The sequence below is a fragment of the Anastrepha obliqua genome, chromosome 1 (genome assembly GCF_027943255.1).
Source record: "Anastrepha obliqua isolate idAnaObli1 chromosome 1, idAnaObli1_1.0, whole genome shotgun sequence".
Classification (NCBI taxonomy): domain Eukaryota; kingdom Metazoa; phylum Arthropoda; class Insecta; order Diptera; family Tephritidae; genus Anastrepha; species Anastrepha obliqua.
In genome coordinates, this window is record NC_072892.1 from 177,865,111 (window position 1) to 177,884,062 (window position 18,952).

The following is an 18,952-nucleotide window of genomic DNA, read 5'->3' on the forward strand; positions in this document are numbered from 1 at the left end:
TGTAAGTTCAGTTGTAAAATATCAAGCAACCAATGAAGACCGGTCTCGTGCGGAACAATTTTTTTTGTTAATCCCCGTAGTTTAACTTATACTCAATTCTACATAAAGTGCATTCCTCTCTTAGCGGCTGAGATCTCCGTAATTTGTGGTGTTTCTCTGTTTATCAGAGAGTCGTTTTGCTCGGTGTAAAACTATCAGACAACTTTTTGAAGCAAAACTAATATCGACGGCATACGCCACGAACTGTGCGACATTACAAGGAATGGGGCGTCTTACCGCTGTATTTTACTGGCAGAAACTCTTATTCTTATTTTTTATGAGATTTATTACCGCTACATTGGTGTGATAACAGGTTATTTTATAAATAAATAAATAAAAATAAATCTAATACATTTACAAAAATTGTTCAACTGCAAGTATTTACTTATGAAATTATATACAAATATTTGCATGTCTGGCAAATCAGTTTCAGTCAGTCTTAAATTTTCCATGCAACTCTTTCAAGTTCATAATTTTACTAGCATCTTTACGCCTGCTTTACGCCACTATTGACGTTCATTTTCTTGCACTTTCTGCTGCACTTCCCTGTTGTTTCAGCTTTTCCAACAACTCCCAATAGAGCGGCGACTGCACAGAGGATTCCAGCACTTTGCGTTTATTCCGCAAGTACACTTTCCGGTTACCCTTCGCCTGCAGTGCGCGATAATTGTTTTCCATTGTGCTTCCATGGTCATCGGACATTTTGTGGAAACGCTTCATTTGGCTATGCGTTATGGTGATTGCATGCGAGAAGACTACCCAAGTCACGGCCTGTGAACAGGGTGGCGTCGTGAGTGAGCCCGCATAAGTGTAGAATTCCGTTACATCCATATCGCCCAACAACACCGAAAGCATAAAAGTGTCAATTTCTGTGGTGCAATTGAATTCGGATATCGATTCCAAAACATTTATAACCTCATTTAAGCCTTCGAAATCGTTGGTGGCAGTGGCCTGTAAGTGCAAATGGAAAAAATATAAACAAATATTTAACTCCAGAAAAGTGTAGCGAGGAGGCCTCTTACATTCACTTTGTACAACACCGCCAGCACAGCCAAGCCGTCCTCATGCTCGCGTGCCTCCTCCACTGTCGCATATTTGGAATTTCGATGCAGCAAATGCATTTCCATAGAGTATCGTTCGCTGTTCAGCACATGTTCGGAGCCGTGAGTGTCGTTGGAGCCCCAATGGAAATGTAAACTCTCCATTATGTAGGTTGTATTCTCGAGTAGCGGTCCACCTGTGATGAATGCTGAATCTGGTACGGTTGTGGGAAATTGAATGTTGGCTGTGTGGCCGTTGTTCTCACTTCTCACGGCTTCCATGTACGGCACATCGTAGTGCACAAAATTTATGATCGGCATGTCAAATGAGATGATGGCCTTTGATGAAGAAATATATAGTAAAAAGGAAAAGAAGATAAAACGAGAAATGTTAAACAATTTTGCGCAGCTCATACGCATATTTATGTATACAAGTAGCTGAGTACGCAGGGAAGATATTCTTCCGGAAGTTAATTTTGAGAACTAAATTAGAGCCCTTTCTGCCCAATGAACGGAAGTGGAGTTTTTTTAAAGACTCGCAGCTTATTTAAGGTTACTTTTGAGGGGAGAGGCTCAACAACTTTCATTTTGCTGCAGTCCTGGAATCGCTGCGTTTGTGCGGGTGATAAATGCTCGGAGTAGTGCATGTTGTTGCCACGGTTTGTGTCCGGCGGTTACCTACACCGGTCGACCCTTCTCCGTTTTTTGTAAATTTTGTCTATTTGTATTCTCTGCAAATGTTGTGAATTTATTTAGATATGTATTTTGTTTCTCTTTCTCTCATTCTCTCTCGGGTCTCTCCCTCTTTCTTTGTTTGCCTTGTCACTTCTGTTATGTGTACTACGCTACATGCACTTTTTTTATTGGAAGTGATCTCAGGTGTCTTCATCGTTTTCATCAAGCAGCTTCGGCATAGGGGATCAGCCAAAACAAAAAAAAACATTTATTGCATGTGATCCGAGGCGTCTTTTTAGGTAATAGAAACAGGTTTTTAATGAAAGAAACTGAGGTGTCGCTCATTAATACATTTGCTTGTTCATCTCTATGAAACATCGGATATGTAAAGCTGACACACTTTGAGTTAAAGAAACTGAGATTAAGGGGGAGGTAGGGTTTAGCGCTAAAAAAAAAAACACTTTTTTTGTGAATTTTTTACAGAAATATGGCTTAAGATACTTTAATAAAATCAGTTACATGTTATTGTACATCTTTTCAATAAGTTTTTAAAAAATATTAATAATAAAATATTGACAAATAAGCCCATGACAGAGTTTTTTTGGAGATATGTTTTTCGAGAGGTGCTCTGCGGTGCCAATCGGCATTCGTCGTAGAATCATCTGAAACTAAAAAAGTCGAATTTTTCAGTTAAAGTATGACGTAATGCTCCCCCATACATTAATACAATTTTTTTTTTTCATTTTTGTAGTTTTGGTGGCAAAAAAACGTAAAACGAGCATTTTTGGCGAAAAATTTCGCCATATTTGTAAGTGAAAAACAACCTTAAAAAACAAAAAATAAAAAAAAAACAGTGTAGGGGGGAGGTATTTTTGATTTAGAAAACGTGTGCCAAATTTGAAAAGAATCGGTTGAATAGTTTCGGAGTTGTGATTGGCACCGACTTTTAAGAAGTCGTTTCGGGAAAAACGCGTTTGAAAAAATGACTCTGAGAAATTATCGATGCTCCGCATTCGAGGTAGAGTGCCTACAAAGGCTATAACTTTGAGAGTTCTGCTCCGATCCACTTAAAATTTTGACACAACATTCTTGAAATGATTTACTATAAGATGAGTGAAGAAAAAAAATTTCGATTTTGTGACCCTACCCCCGCCTTAAACTTTGTTTTCATCTAATTTCTTTGTTGCTAGCTCTTAAGATGAGTCGTATAGTCGTATGATAACGGGCTATCCGATTTCCGTGCTGGATAAGAATATTTTATTATTTTATTTATTATATTTTATATTTAATTTATCTTTTCTTTTCTTTTCTTTGAATTTTTCCCTTGTCGTGGCTATGACTTTACTTTTACAGTTTCACTCTTATTATTTCTGCTATGTCATTATCACAATTAATTCAATTTGCGCAATTAAATTATTGTTGTTGTTGGTGTTTACTATGAAATTCAGTAGTTTAGTGATATTGTCGCCGAGGTAAATAAAAATGATCCAAGCAAATTTGCTGTTATCTGTCTATAAAATAATTACAGTACGATAAACAAAGCCGCAATCATAAAACTCTTCAATCGACTTATGAGTTTCTAAGAATGCTGAGAATCTGCTACTAAGGTGAGCCGAATGATAGTGCAAACTTTTGCGCGCAAGGCAACAAAAGTGTTGATTTCGAGGTGGACGGCAAGGGTTTCCCGTAAGGAAGAGGAAATTAGGAGATGAGAAATTCCTGGTATCAATGAGAAAAAACCGTGTATGACGTGGATTCATTGGTTGTGGCTCAGCATTGAAAAGTCTAAGGTATGAACTAAAAACGGAAAAATTGGGTTTCGTACGAATGGTAGTTGAGGGACGTCAAGCAACTGTTAGCTAAGGGTAAGGAGTTGCTCCAAGGGCAAATATTTCACTATTAAATAAAACGGCCAAAATGCGTGGAAAGATGCGACAGCGTCAATTTACGACACGCAACGCTCAATGTCTTGCAGCGCAACACTGTTTAGTCTTTTTTCTTCTACTGCGCATCCTCAATTTTTCGTCTTCTGCTCTGAGCAATGACGCATGGCTTCGCTATACACCTCAGCTCAGATTTTAAGAAGAAAACGATTGCATGTCGAGGGATCCACTTATTTTAAATATTGTAGATATTCAGAAAATTGGTTTATTCAAAGAAAATTGAAATAATTAAAATTAATAATTTTGAGATTGACTCAATAACATAGTAAACTCAACAAATTACAAAAAAATAGTAATTTTGAGATTTAGCCAATGTTGAAAATTTGCTATAAAATTTTTTTAAGTGAAATATCTCCGGCTCTTTTTATCATTTAAAAACGTGGCACGTGCACACTCTGAACAGTCACAAACAAGAAATAGACTACTCTATCCCTAGACTTACCTTCGACAAGCTCTTCAAGACAAGTATACCATCAAGAAGGAAGTGGCAGACACCAAGGCCATGGAGAAAGGGGGAATTAAATTTTTATACAGATGGTTATGGAATATCTAAATACGCACGCCGTAACAAAAACGACTATAAATATATTCTCGGATAGCCAGGCGGCCATCAAATCAATGAATGCGGCTATATTAAGATCAAACGTTGCACAGGAATGCCGAGCAGCCCTAAATGATATTAGCGTCGTATTCAAGGTCAGCCATATTTGGGTTCCAGGATACAGAGATATTGAGGGACACTGTAGAGCTGATGAGCTAGCCAGAAAAGGTACTGCTCATCAACTGTTCCGTGATAAAAGTACCATTGGAATACCTTAGGCCACAAGTAAATTAATAATAAAAAACAACATTATCCAAGAGGCCAATAGGTAATGGGAAGATGAAGATACATGCGTAACAGCTAGGCTACTATGGCCGCAAATAAACAAGAAAAGGGCAAAGAAATTCCTTAGCCTCTCAAGAGAAGATATGTGTCCACTGGCTATTTGGGAGGCATTCTTTGAAACTAGGAGTATACTCCCATGAATATTGTAGAAGTTGCAGAGATGAGGAAGAAACAACTGAGTACTTCCTTCGCCGTTTTCCAGCCTAAGCTAAAATCAGAGCAGGTTGTCTAGGTAAACACTTTTTCAATTCTCTTACAGAACTATCTGGCGCGGGGATTAGACAATCCTGCGCTTCATAAGAGTCTCAAAATGGTTTCATGAAAATAAATGAACAAGGTTCCCGTATCGCACAGTGGTAGCACAACGGACCTGTGAGGTCTAAGTGAATTGGTCATACGGACCGACCTAACCTAACCTAACCTAACCTAACGTTTAAAATTTATTATTATTTTTTTTTCTTAAAATATATTTCTTCAAAAAATTTTTTGGGATATAAATATTATGTCTTTGTTTAAAACTTTGAAAAAATAAATTTTTTTTTAAATTTTTGAAAACACTTACATTAGATTTCTATGGCTAAGACTGTTCTCACTGGTTCGCTGTACGTATTTGAATATAACTTGAAAATGTGTGGGAAACCTCCTGGGGCAACTAAGCATAGACTCTATACCAAAATTTCAAACATTCATTAAAATTATAAATTTTTTTCAAAATTTTTTACTTCTCGTTATACTAAAGTCTACAAATAAACCAATTTTCAGAAGAATGTGTGACAATGTCAAATGTCAAAGATACTTGGACGACTTGACATATAATCGTTCAAGAGGCAAAAAATCAGGCCAATTCGTGAATGAGCTTAGGTCGGGTGAGATTAAAATGGCGGTGCAAAAGTCAACATCCAATTGCCAACTAAGTGATTAAGATAATTATTTTGAAATCAATCAAAGTAGTTTCTAAAATTGAGAATGTCTTGAAGTTTGTAGTTGGATAAATTCTGCAGAGAATTGTATTCAAACCTCTACCAGTGCGGTCTTTCGCTTCCTCGCATTGAAACTGGACATCTACACAGACGGCGTTCAACTTTCTCAATTTTATTCACACCTGGAGGTTCAATTACCAATAATACCCACCATTTTGTGGGTTATTTTTAAACTCTCACCTCATTTGAATTCAATTCAATCGGTGATTGACGGCTGAAGCCGCATTGCTGAAAGTCGTCATACCACTTGGATTGATGTTCATAATCAAAACCGCTCCCTGGAAATAAAATTAGAAGTAGCATAGAGTTAAAGCTATTAATTTTTAATTATGGAATTAAAAATAAATGCGAAAATATATATTTTTTTAAGGCCGTCGCTAGAGAAATATTGGAATTTACAAATTTGAATTTGCCAATTTGAACGAATCTTATATAGTTTATATATGAGAACTTAACTCAAGAAATGAACAGATATCCAGTTACCCTTGCTACATGAGCACACCGATTTAGAAATCTCTAATTTTCTTAAGTGCACCCAGTTCATTCGTTTATAAGGTTGAGAAACGCAAAAAACACGAGGAAAGTTCTGACCCTGTCCGCTCTGCAGAATTTATTCAACAAGTGCAAGCGATCATTGATGGGAAGGCCAAATTTCTAAATCAATACTAAATACCAAACATCCATAGTTTGAATGTAGTGCTCTGAAATTTGTGGAACCAAAGCGAAACAAGTATACACCATAAATGTGTTATGGTGCCGACGGGTGTTTCGTGCTATTAAGGGAAATCATTCGGTAACTGAGACTAACCTAAGTGGAGTGACAATACTGAGCCACATGTTTAAAATGGGACTAAAAACTAACTGAAACACAAATTCAAAAACGGTTCGCTTAGTGAATCCAGGTAGTGAGATTTATTGACTTTTATTTAAAAGTATACAAAAAAAAATTTAAGTTGATAAGCAAACGATGAGCTACGTGTTTGGCTGAGCTTCTCTTGTGATGCGCCCGACGAAAATGCTTTCTACGAGAAGATTTTTTAATGAGAGAAACATACTCGGAACTTTGAGGGGTGATTTTTCATGGCTCCAGTGGGCGTTCCAAAGCGTAGCCAACCGGCAGGTGCTCGAACGCAAAACCGCACGATTAGCGAATTTAAGTAATTCTCCCAAAGAACTCAGCACGAAATATTAACTGTTCGAAGTTATTTATTAGGTGCGCAACTAAGTTATCGCTGTTTTTTTGATGAAAATACAAGTTTATTCAGAAAAAAATGGTTACAAGTGAATCCTTGAAAGTATTGCCCATCGCTGGCTACTACTTTTTCCCATCTTTCTGGTAGATCTCGTATACCCTCGCGGTAAAAATGTTCATCTTTTGAGGCATTTTTTGATGTGTTCATATGAATGGAACTGTTGGTCAGCTAGACCATGTGCCATCGATCGGAACAGGTGATAATCGGAAGGCGCAATATCTGGAGATCTGGAGAATATGGCGGGTGTTGTAGGATTTCCCATTTGTCAGTGTTTCCAGATAGGTTTTAACGGGTTTGGAAACGTGAGGCCGAGCGTTGTCATGCCGTATAATCACTTTTTCATACCTCTCCGCGTTTTGCGGCCGCTTCTTGCGCAGTGCTCGGCTCAATCGCATCAATTGAAGTCGATGCCGATCCACAGTGACGGTTCATAATAAATAACACCGACTTGGTCCCAGCAAATACATAGCATAACCTTCGCAGCGTGAATATTCGGCCGAGGCGACGACGTAGAAACATGACCGGGCAGTCCCCATGACCAAGCTCTTCTTGCGCTTGACACGGATCCTCATTGATCAATGCCTCCAATTCAGGGTCCTCGAAGGTTTTTGAGCTTCTTTGACGCGGACGGTCGTCAACACTAAAATCACCGACTTAGAAGCGCCGGAACCAATCTCGGCACGTTGATTTACTTAAAGCAGCATCTCCATAAACTTTTTGTAGCTCTCGATGTGCTTCAGCCGCTGTTTTTTTCGAATGAAAGAGGAAAATCAACACTTCCCGCAAATGACTGTTCTTCGGCACAAAATCAGACATTTTCACAAAACCAAAAGTGTATGATACCAAAACAAAATCACTAATGTGCCGAAGTAGTTTATTTACCATATGTCTAAGCTTGGTTTATGACGTTTAGGTTATGTTAGAATCGACTAGCACACACTGCTGGCGGCATCTATTGAAAACAGCGGGAACTTAGTTGCGCACCTAATAGTTAAGAAATAATTTTTTGAAATACATTTTCTCCTTTTCTAATATTTCGAGGTATGTAGATACGCCGCACGAACTTAGTAGGATATGAAATGAAACAATATCCGATTGGAAGTTCAAAATTGCTCCACCAATGCATATAAAATTACTACAAAAATATTTAAATTTAACTATTTCACATACAGTTTTTGAAGTTCGTCCGTGAAAAAAAAATATTATAATTAATTCACACTTTTACAAACCGAAAGCAACCGTTTTGTTGGGTGATTCTAGCTCAAGTCGTCACTGTGAAGCTAAGCATTACTATTTTTCAAATCTGATCAACACTAACGAAAACGGTCTCTATTAGAAAACAATTCTACCAGTCGGACTTTCGTGCCCGGGGTTTCACACCCATGCACTTCCGAATCCTAGTCACGCACCAACCCATTCAGCTACAGCGGCCGCTCTGAAAACGATAGATTCAATAACTTTTAAGAGCGTGAGTTCACTATTTTTTTATAGTTTGAAATGTGGGCGAAAGGCTTGTTCTAACAATGAATCAAATTATGTACAACAGCTTTTACAAGAAATTTTATTTCCATGCTTCATAACTCGTTGGACTACTACTAGTTGATTCAACGAATTAAGCTGGGATAAGAAGCACCTCACAAAAAGCGTATCCTCGAGAATGTATTGAGCAAAACGTACTTCACTATATAAGCCTCAATGCTTGCACTGTATTTCTTCATTCCAAAAAGTCACAAAAAGTTATATTTTTCATCTCAAATTTTTATTTAAATTTATTGCATATTTTAGCTTAACATATCTTTTTCACACTATTTTTTTAACATACCATTTACATTTTTATACAAGCAAAATGTGCAAAAAGTTGCAAATAAAATACTAAATTTACACATCGTCACTAATTAATAAAAAAAATTTAAGTGCATGAAGAAAAAGTATTTTAAAAATATTAAACCATTAAATCACTGTGCAGTTATCCTGACACAAATCACTTTCAAAGTTGAAATACGAATGGCAAACCATCGACAGTTGCTTAACAAATTTATGCAACGGATGTGAACAGATGTTGGCTTACCTTGCAAGATGGGGTAAAAAACCGTCTGCGTTAGTTGTCATGAAATTAGCAAGAATATCTACGTTATTTGGAATTTACAGTTAGGGGAGTGCATGCACTCGCTGAGCAACAGTAGTTGGTATAATACACTGCGGTGCAGAGGTGTAGACGCACTAAAGTTTTTGTATATTCACCTCACTTGTGGAGTATTTTTGACATAGTAACGCATGGGCTGAAAAGTCCCGGGCCTAACATGTCAGCTTTACGTTAGGCCCAGAACTTTTCAGTTTTATTGCATTCACCTTTTTTTCAGTTAGTACTAAGCTTAAAAAAAGTTGGCAGCTGTTATAATTTCGTTCGTGAGTTTTTGTGCTAAAATTCAGGTCACTTTTATTATTTTTAAAAGCCTGAAAAACGTGGATCAAAAAGAATTTCCTGTTTTAATTTTTCACTGAAAAATACCCTATGATCAAAAAGTACCGGGTTGACTGTTTTCTCCGATTGCCAAGGCCTAGTGCACCATAAGTAGCTTCCATCGGGTCAAAGAGTCAATAAAGAATATTATTTATCCGTTTTGAAGCGGTTGAGAGATGCTGTACGTCGAAAACTGCCGGAAATGTGGGCAAACAATTCTTGGATTTAGCATGATGATAACGCGCCATTGCACCGATCCCAAAGTGTGCTGGACTATTTGAGCAGACATCAAGTAAATACCATCGTGCAAGCACCGTATTCCTTTGATATGGCCCCGTGCGACTTCTTTTGGTTTCCCAAATTGAAGTTACCACTTCGTGGAACGAGATTTCAGTCGATAGAGGAGATCAAAGAGAATGCGACGAAGGAGCTGAAGGTCATCTCTTCGTCGGCCTACCAGGGGTGCATGAACGACTGAGTTAAACGTTGGCACATGTGTTTCAGACGGGTCATATTTTGAAGGAGATAAAATAAATTTGTTTGAAATCTAACTCTGTTTTGTTTTATTTAAACATTCCCGGCACTTTCTGATCATAGGGTATATCTTTCAAACGCAGTAATGGATTGAAAATTGTTATGGGGACTCCGCTCCATCAGAAACAACAATTTACGATGGTTTGCTGACTTTAAGCGCGGTCGCTGGGTTATTAAGACGCCGATGATGCACAACGCAGTGGCCATCCAAATGACACCATGACGGTAACTCCAGAAAACATGAAAAAATGATCGAAAAGTGAAGTTGCGTGAGTTAACTGACATCGTAAAGATATAAAAAACAAAACCTGTTGGCTTTATATTGCATTACCATTTCCCTATGAGAAAGCCCTCTTCAAAGTGGATGCCGCGTTTGCTCACTGTTGACCAAAAACAAGAAGTCAGTCAAAACAACGACTAAGCTCCATGAATTGAAAGTGGTCCCATATCCACCGTATTCGCCTGATTTGACTTCCGTTGACTACTGGAATGGTTGCGTTGTTCTTGATGGAAATTACGCTGATGAATAAAGTTAAACGTGTTTTCGTTTTTAGGCCCGGGACTTTTCAGCCCATGTGTTATTTGTCGAGTGTCAGCTCAATGAACTTTATATGGAAAAATTGAACGTTGAACGCCAAATGTATCACCTGATACGCATATTAATTCTTCATTATCTTTAGAATAGGTATCGCAAAATTATTCATCTAAATTTCGTCGTTGTTGTTCAGGAGCAACATGAGCTAAGACTGTGTTGACTTTTCGTATATCACTAGCACCATCTTACCGCTGATCGAAATTCGATCAATACTTTCACACATATTCACACATTCGTCCAATCAGCCGTCGTTCAGATAGTGACGAACTGACATTGTGTAGAGTTTTTCCGTATATTACCAACACAATCCCAGTTTTTTTGCAAAGACATCTCAAGTGACGTCAGAGTCCTCGACCTGATTCTGTCAAATTCGCTCAGAGCGAAGGTCTGTTATGGAGCACACCCTCCCAATTCTTTTCTCCAAGATATATGGCGCCATGTAAAAGTTAAACTTTATTATGATTGAGGTTGGTATTTCTTTTTTTAATTTTAAAGCTTAAAGGAATAAAACTAAACTTATAAAACTATGTATCTAGAACAATGGCATTTGGAGAAAGCAAATTTCATGATGGCACTCAATGTGTTAAGTGGCATTGCAAAAAGGCATTTAAAGACATTTAAATTTCATAGTGACTTTAAGGACGCAAATCAAAAAAAATTTAAAATTGGCGCTTACAGATTTTATTGCGTTTTTGGCCGACCGTCTTTATGTTGTTCCACAAATGGAGGGACCTCTTGTTTTATGCCACCTGCAAACGGTAAATGGTTTTTATGAAGAATTTTTTCATGGTCAAAATACACGGACGTTTGCCTTTGCTAGTCGAGGGGCGACCTTTTTAAGGGGGAACACCACTGTGAACGCGTGAAAATTAAGTGGTTTTCAGGAATCTTTTTTTATAAGTAGCGATGATTATTTGAGCATCGGACAAATTATAATTTATTTAACATATATTTAACTATACTGACACAAATTTTTATTAAAAAATATTAAAAATTACAATTGTTATTAATATTCATGCAATGACGTCATAAAAAACTGATGCACCCTGGTGGCCACGATACAGCGGTGAAAAATCATCTGAAGCAAAAAACCAAAAAAATTCTTAATCTATACATCAATGGCTATCGTCCTATGTAGCGTTTTTTTTTTGATTTTTTTTTTTGAGAAAATGGTGCAGGTTTGAAAGAATGAGTTTGTGTTTTTACCCTTTTTTTGTTTTCGAAAGGTTTGAAAAAATATTAATTGTTGGAATTTTTAAAAACGGTTATGTACGCCTATAGCCAATATATTTACAAAAATTAAAAAAAAAAAATAAAATCGGTTCATAAATCTTCGAGAAATCGAGGCCACCGTGAAGAGAAAAGTCGTTTTGAGAAAAAACGCGATTAAAGTTTTCATTGGCGGCGCTCAGTGAGTTCGCTCAGTATTAAGTAGCGATAATTTAAATGATATGTAAAGTATTAATACTTACATTAAACTATCTATCCCTGGGCCATATGATGGTTTATCTTCATTATTTTCAGCTTTGTCAGTAAAATGAATAATAAACCGTATCTCAAATTCCAACGGTCGAGCGCATCGGCCAATACAGAGCGGGCCGTTATAACTCACTACCTGCACTTATTGTATTGGGTATAACTTCGGCAATTTTCAAGATTTTAAGTTAAAATTTTTGTTACATAATTTTGAATATATATTATCTACTTTAACAAAATGCAAAAAAATCGATTTTTTTGAAAAATAATAGTCGTGATCCCCCTTAAAAGCATTTTGTATCATTTCATGCTTCATGCTTGGAAATTCGAACCTGGTCACTTCCAAATAGATGTCCCGAACCAACCCATTCGGCTAAATACTGTTATATTTTTCTATAGTACTTAGCCTCAAGAGAAATTTGCTTCGCAAAAAGTTATTCATAACCTTCCCAACGTCTATCAAAGATTTTTTTCGGAACAACACGCTTTAAATCTGGTGTGTCTATTGTTCTGCGCCGTTGTGTGGTAATAATAATAAAATCATAACGCGTACTCGTAGTAAAGAAATTAAATCATATACGATAAATAAATGCAGACAGTTCATCACAAGTTTTACTCCGGCAACATTTAAGTTAAAAAATTCCATTCAATAAAGATATAATAACATTGATAAAGATACGGGGAAAAGTTTGCTTGTACATATGTACATACATCAAATGTGCACTTAGACATGCCTATGAATGTGTCTTAACTATAGGCATATAGATAGAATTTATGTATGCACTTGTATATGACACATTTTTATACCCACGCACTTGGGCTCAAAGGTATTACAATTTTGATCTAGCTAATAGCGTAGAGGAATCGAGATAGATGTAGGCATATACAAGGGCGCTCAAATCACCCAATGGGAAGATTTTTAGTTTTTGGAAATGTTATCGTACGTCAATCATATTCGATACTTGTGAACTTGACAGCTGTAGTGTACAAACAGAGAGGGAGTGGAGTGCGTACAGGTGAAAATTAAGATTCCATCACTAAATATTTTTTTGTTTTTAATTTGTGATTAAGGTCTTTAAAAACCAAATTGAATGATTAATTTTGCGCCACCTACATACCGAAACGTTGAAAATGATGAGAAAGGTCGACTTAGCTCCGTCTGCCCGTCCACGCACACGAAAACTCTAGCAAAATTTAATATATTTCAAAGGAACTTGTTACATTTACTATTATTTCTCCAACCTATTTTAATATTGAAAATGTAAGACATCGGTCAATAACCACGCCCACCTGTCATATAACGATAATTTTCAAATAATACTAAATTAATTAAATTCGGTAGAAATATTGAACCCCGAAAAAAACGACGTAAGTAAAATTAAAAAAAGGGCGGTGCCACGCCCATTTTTAGTTAAATGCATACATCTCTATAACGATTTCATAAAGCTCATACAAACTTGATACTCGTATTCCGCGCATCATTCAAATCCGACTTAAATATTATTGAGAACGGAGAAGGACCACGCCCACTTTTTAAGTGTTAAAGCCAAATTTCCGTACGTCCCTCTGATGTTACGAGCTATGTAAAACTCTCAATGTTTATGAGTTTGTTTGATTCCAAAAATTTTCAGCGAGTCGAAATAAAATTTTACTAAAATGTGCGCTGGTATATAAAGTCCGGTCCGAACCGAATTCAGGTTTCCTTACTCGTTTATATGAACTTTCTTGTGCTACTGTGTAGTAAAACTGTTAAGAATCCAAACGGTTCGCTTTTTCTCATTTAGTTCATATTATTATTCCCTTGAGTTAGAATTCGTCAGCGCCAGTCTCCTTTAAACTGCCGAAAACGAGCAGCGTTTTTCAAGCAGAGGTCTTCGCAATTCTGCAAGCACGCAAAATGCTTAGGTATCGCTATTGGGAGGGAGACATTAATATTTTTTCCGATAGTCAAGCTCCGATCAAGGCCCTGCCTCGCCGTATTGCAACTCTCTTCTGGTAAACTCCTGTAAGGAGGATCTCAAACGTATCGAACGTGCATGAAACATTTTCCTTATCTGCGTTTCAGGGGCACAGGAATTTAGAGGAAAATGAAATTGCCGATGAGCTTACCAGGAAGGGATCGACAGAACTGGTTTCAGTTGTCCCCTTCTCAGACATCGGTGTCCCCTTGACGCTTCATTCGGTGCTTTTCTTCTTCCCATTGCCGTACGTAATTTTCGTACACGTTCTGCAACATTACCATTTTCAAAGTAATGTCGCAATATTTCACAGCGTTTTTTGAGCGTATACACTACTATTTTCGTTCAGCGGAAGAATAAAACTAATTTTCTGTGAAATCAGATGACAGCTAAGTGTTACCATTCTTCAAATAATACCTAGTTCAAATCCGTAACGATAGATGGCGGGCCCTGTAAATACAATCTTAGAACAATTGGTGACAATGACCAAACAAAAAAAAAAGAAAGAAAATCAGAGTGAGAGCGTTTTTCAAATATAACAAAGAAATGTTTGCTAAAAAAAATTTTCAGGGCTTTCAAACATGAAAAAACAAATTTTTATAAAAAAATATATTTCTTCTCAAATATTTTTTTGAAGCTCATTTTATGCTAGAAAATAAAAGGAAAAATATATGAAAGTGCTGAAGAAAATCGAAGATGTTTCTTTTCAAAAAACTCTGTACCATAATTTTCTGTAGTGAAAAAGTGCGTATAGCGTAGTACACATAACAGAAGTTAAACTTTTAAGGCAGACGGAGAAAGAGGGAGAGATCCGAGAGAGAATGAGAGAGAGAGACAGAGAGAGAGAGAAAGAATATATATGTAAATAAATTTACAACATTTACAGAGAATACAAATAGACCAAATTTACAAAAAACGGAGAAGGGTCGGCCGGTGTAGGTAAACGCCGGATACAAACCGTGGCAACAACGCGCACTACTCCGAGTGTTTATCACCCGCTCAAAAGCAGAGATTCCAAGACTGCAGCAACGGCACAAATTACCGCAAGGCAATACCAATCAATCCGACGCCGGATTGGATAGCACTTTATAGTATGCACAAGCACTAGCCAGGGAACGGAAATAAGCGCCAAAATGTAGTCACCAAAAAAAAAAAAAAAACAACGCCGAAAAAATTGGGACCAAAAAACACCCCAAACAGTGGGCACCAAGGAAATATAATGCGAAAAAGTAGGCACCAAAAATATATTTCCTACAAGTTTGCACCAACAAATAAGCACCAAAAAGTAGGCAGTGTTATTGCTCACTAGAAATTAGCAACCACAAGGAAAAACTCAAGAAAAATAGCCTAAAGTGTATCTAAGATATATATAAGGTATAGCTCCCTCTCTCCTTTTCCTCTACGTTATATCTTTTTTCTCTCTCGCGGAACGAAAATTCCCAAAACTTTGCATGGCCTTGAAATTTAACTGTCTATTCTCGCCCGTCCATCGACGCCTAAGAAGTTTCACCTCAAACATCTCGAATTAAATTGTTTTTCTAAGTTTCTCAGTTTACTTCTTACTCAAGTCTAGTGATAAATAAAATCTTAGAAATGTCCAAAAAACTTGCATCACTTGACTCGGAATCGCTCAAATCTTAAACCCAGCTTAATTTTGCAAATTCTTTTCTCGCAAAAAAAACATACATTTTCAAAATATAAATCAAATAAAACCGTATATACCATACGATCCACTTCAAGCAGGCGCATTTTCATCTGGAATATTTGACCTAAATAAAATACGAATAAATAAAATTTTTCGAAATACAGTTTGTCTCATAATTCTTTTCACAATTTAATATTCTATAGTATCATTACTTTCTTAATAGATTCGATTACGGTGTATCATATTTCTTTGGCGGTCGCCGTAGCCGAATGGGCTGGTGCGTTACTACCATTCGGAAGTGGGAAAAGGAAAATCGGTTAGAGTTAAAACGCTACAGGGGCAAGCCAAAAATACTCACACCCAGTATGGAAAAAGATTGCAATAAACTGTGTTGAAAACACAAAGTTTTAGATATCCATGCTTGTATTAAAAATTTATCTGAAGAGAATTTCTTTAACAATAAGCCGTAAAACACTTTTTTGCTATATTTGAGGTTATGTAACAATATAAGGTATGCATTTTTCAAAAAGATCGTTATAGTTTGTTTAGTACTATCTGCTCTGTTTTATTTATGTGTTTATTTTTACTATAAATACAACTCTAAGGCTTTAGTTCGTATTCAGTAAATTCAAAAGATTTTTAAAATTTATAAAAAGGTTTTAAATATTAAGAAAGAATTGAGGAAAGTAAATTCAATATTCTTCCATAATTTTAAACGAAACAAAAAAATTCGTTTTGCACTTTCAAACTATCTAATTTTATAAAAACAAAAAATTTTCAATGGCTCTAAAATCTTCCAGAGTGGCATTTTTTAGCTGTTAACGAACACAAACTCCAAAATTTTCGCTTTTTTTATATAAAAATGCAACTAGGCTAGTAGGACGTCACACACTCTCTAATGCGCACAATCTATGTCTTTATAAGAGAAGTGGAGACTTCAAGCTAATATAAAGTTTGTTAAAGGAGTCACGATATCACATACAAATCATATATTTCTTAAAGGGACAGATACCTGTAAACGGCCATATTTCCCCTGATTTTCATTAAAATTATTTAAAATGAAGAAGTTAATATATATTAAATTTTTTTTTTTAATTGGCATTTATACATTAAAATAATACAAAATTTTTTCTTTTGTTTTAATAATTTAAAATGGCCGATGTACACTCAATTCTTCCAGGAAGGTCGCAGCGGGGTTTCTCAATCGGCGGGCATTGTAGCATCGGCGTCAGTGACCTGAATACAAAAAACCAAACACTTTTTTGTTTATTAATGCCATAATTTCTATGTGAATTAAAAAAAAGAATTAAAAAAAAAACTTCGCGGAATAAAATGCTTAAAAAAAATTAATTTTGTGGCGAATTTTCCCACTATTTTTGCTGCGAAAAAATTATTTTTTTGAAAAATTTTCAAAAACTGGTCACATAGAAAGTAATATCATAAAGAGGATGTGTGAAAAATTTAAGGGATATCGGTCAATAACTATTCGTGTTATCGTGTACGCCAATTTGAAAAATATGGTTTTGAGAAAAAACGCGTCTAAAGTTCGCATACAACGTACTATACCTCTCCCAGCGTTCGAACGCAAAGAATAGAGTCGTCACGGTAGACGATTTATAATATAAGAAAAACTTAAATTTACGTTGTAAAATTTTTTTGACATATTCCTAAAGGATTATATTAACATTTTATGAATTTTTTTTTTCGAAATTTTACAGGTATCTGTCCTCTTAAGCCAACTTAGCCCGTTATCACTCAGTTCTTCAGTAGTTCCTCAAAACCGTTTTTTTTTTCGTTTTTCTTTTTTATGAAAACAATAACTTCATGCCTTTCCAGCAGCTCCCAGCAGTTAAGACACCGAAAGTCTTATCATTAATCTTCACTTTTATACACAACGTCATATGAATTCATTGGAATTACAACACTTTCCTTTATAAATATAAATAGTAACATATGCGATGATGCATGACCACATCAGCTGTGGCAAATTGCCATTTTGGTAGTCACCAGGCATCTATGTGCGTATGAACCCTGCAGGAAAAAATACTGGTTGTGAACGAGAATAATACCAGCTCACTTTTAAGCTCAACCAGAGCATATTCTATTTTCGGTGAAAGAGAGTGGCATTTTTAACATGGCGATGTCCTACGAAATGTCAATTGTCCGGTTATACATTAGCTAAATACCTGGTAAAGTACGAGTTCATACTTCTTTTAGTAAATTGGCCAGAGGAGGCCTTTCTCTTCCTTTGCTATCACCAGCTGCTGCCGCTTCGAATACTTTCAGAGCCGAAGCGTTTGTATCCATTCGAACGACATGACCCATCCAACGTAGCCTCTGGATCTTTATTCGCTGCGCTATGTCTATGTCGTCATAAAGTTCATACTAGCAAAAGAAAATTCTGGTCTAAATAGACCAGTTAAAATATAAGGTTGTCAAAAAAGTCTTGCGGTATTTTTATTGAATTTTCAATTGTTCATAAAATTGGTTATAATAATGCGATTTAAGTCAAATATGCGCCGTTTTGTTCAATGACGAGTTCCCAACGAGATGCCAACTTCATAATGCCCCTCTTATAGAAGCTCGCTTCCCTATTGTCAAAAAACTCGGAGAGCCAATTTTCACAGGACTCTCTTGAGGACAACTTCCGACTACCAAGCTCGTTCGCCATGGACAGAAATAGGTGGTAATCACTTGGTGCGAGATCCGGACTATACGGTGGATGCAAAAGAACCTCCCATCCGAGCTCCCGGAGCTTCTGGCGCGTCACCAAAGATGTGTGTGGCCTGGCGTTGTCCTGATGGAAGACAATTCGGCCTCTCTTGATCAAAGATGGCCTCTTCTGCATGAGTGCTGCATTCAAGCGGTCCAGTTGTTGGCAGTACAGGTCCGAATTGAGCGTTTGGCCATAGGGGAGCAGCTCATAGTGGATGATTCCCTGCCAATCCCACCAAACACACAGGAGAACCTTCCTGGCCGTCAATCCAGGCTTGGCCACCGTCTGGGCAGCTTCACCGCTTTTCGACCACGACCGTTTGCGCTTCACGTTGTCGCAAGTGACCCACTTTTCATCGCCAGTCACCATCCGCTTCAAAAACGAGTCGATTTTGTTGCGATTCAGAAGCGATTCGCATGCATCCATATGGGCAAAAATGTTTTTTTGCGTCAAGTCGTGTAGCACCCATACATCGAGCTTCTTTTTGAATCCAAGCTTCTTCAAATGGTTTATAACGGTTTGATGACTCATGCCCAGCTCTTGGCCGATGCTACGGCTGCTACTATGCCGGTCTCTTTCGATCAATTCAGCGATTTTATCGCAATTTTTGACGACAGGCCTTCCGGACCGTGGCACATCTTCGATCACCTCTGCACCAGAACGAAAACGTTGAAACCATCGTTGTGCGGTGGAAATGGAAACTGTATCGGATCCATAAACTGCACAAATTTTATTGGCAGCATGAGATGCA

At 36.9% G+C, this 18,952-nt stretch overlaps 1 protein-coding gene across 1 annotated transcript; it reads right to left on the reverse strand.

Moving 5' to 3' along the window:
- Positions 1-418: 418 nt before the first annotated feature.
- Positions 419-8,763, reverse strand: LOC129235480 (carbonic anhydrase 2-like). The gene is made up of 4 exons (XM_054869346.1): positions 8,639-8,763; positions 5,744-5,841; positions 1,062-1,418; positions 419-990 (listed from the first exon to the last, which is right to left on the reverse strand). Exons 1-4 carry the CDS (start codon positions 8,700-8,702, stop codon positions 556-558), a joined length of 954 nt encoding a protein of 317 aa, XP_054725321.1. The 5' UTR covers positions 8,703-8,763; the 3' UTR covers positions 419-555.
- Positions 8,764-18,952: the final 10,189 nt, after the last annotated feature.

Bases quoted from the DNA above. Each gene is read 5' to 3' on its own strand.
- LOC129235480 (XM_054869346.1), bottom strand. From the start codon at position 8,702: ATGTGTAAATTTAGTATTTTATTTGCAACTTTTTGCACATTTTGCTTG. The intron at 5,842-8,638 runs GTATGTTAAAAA...TTTTATTTCCAG, and splicing joins CTTGTATAAAAATGTAAATG to GGAGCGGTTTTGATTATGAA. The intron at 991-1,061 runs GTAAGAGGCCTC...TTGCACTTACAG, and splicing joins CGGTGTTGTACAAAGTGAAT to GCCACTGCCACCAACGATTT.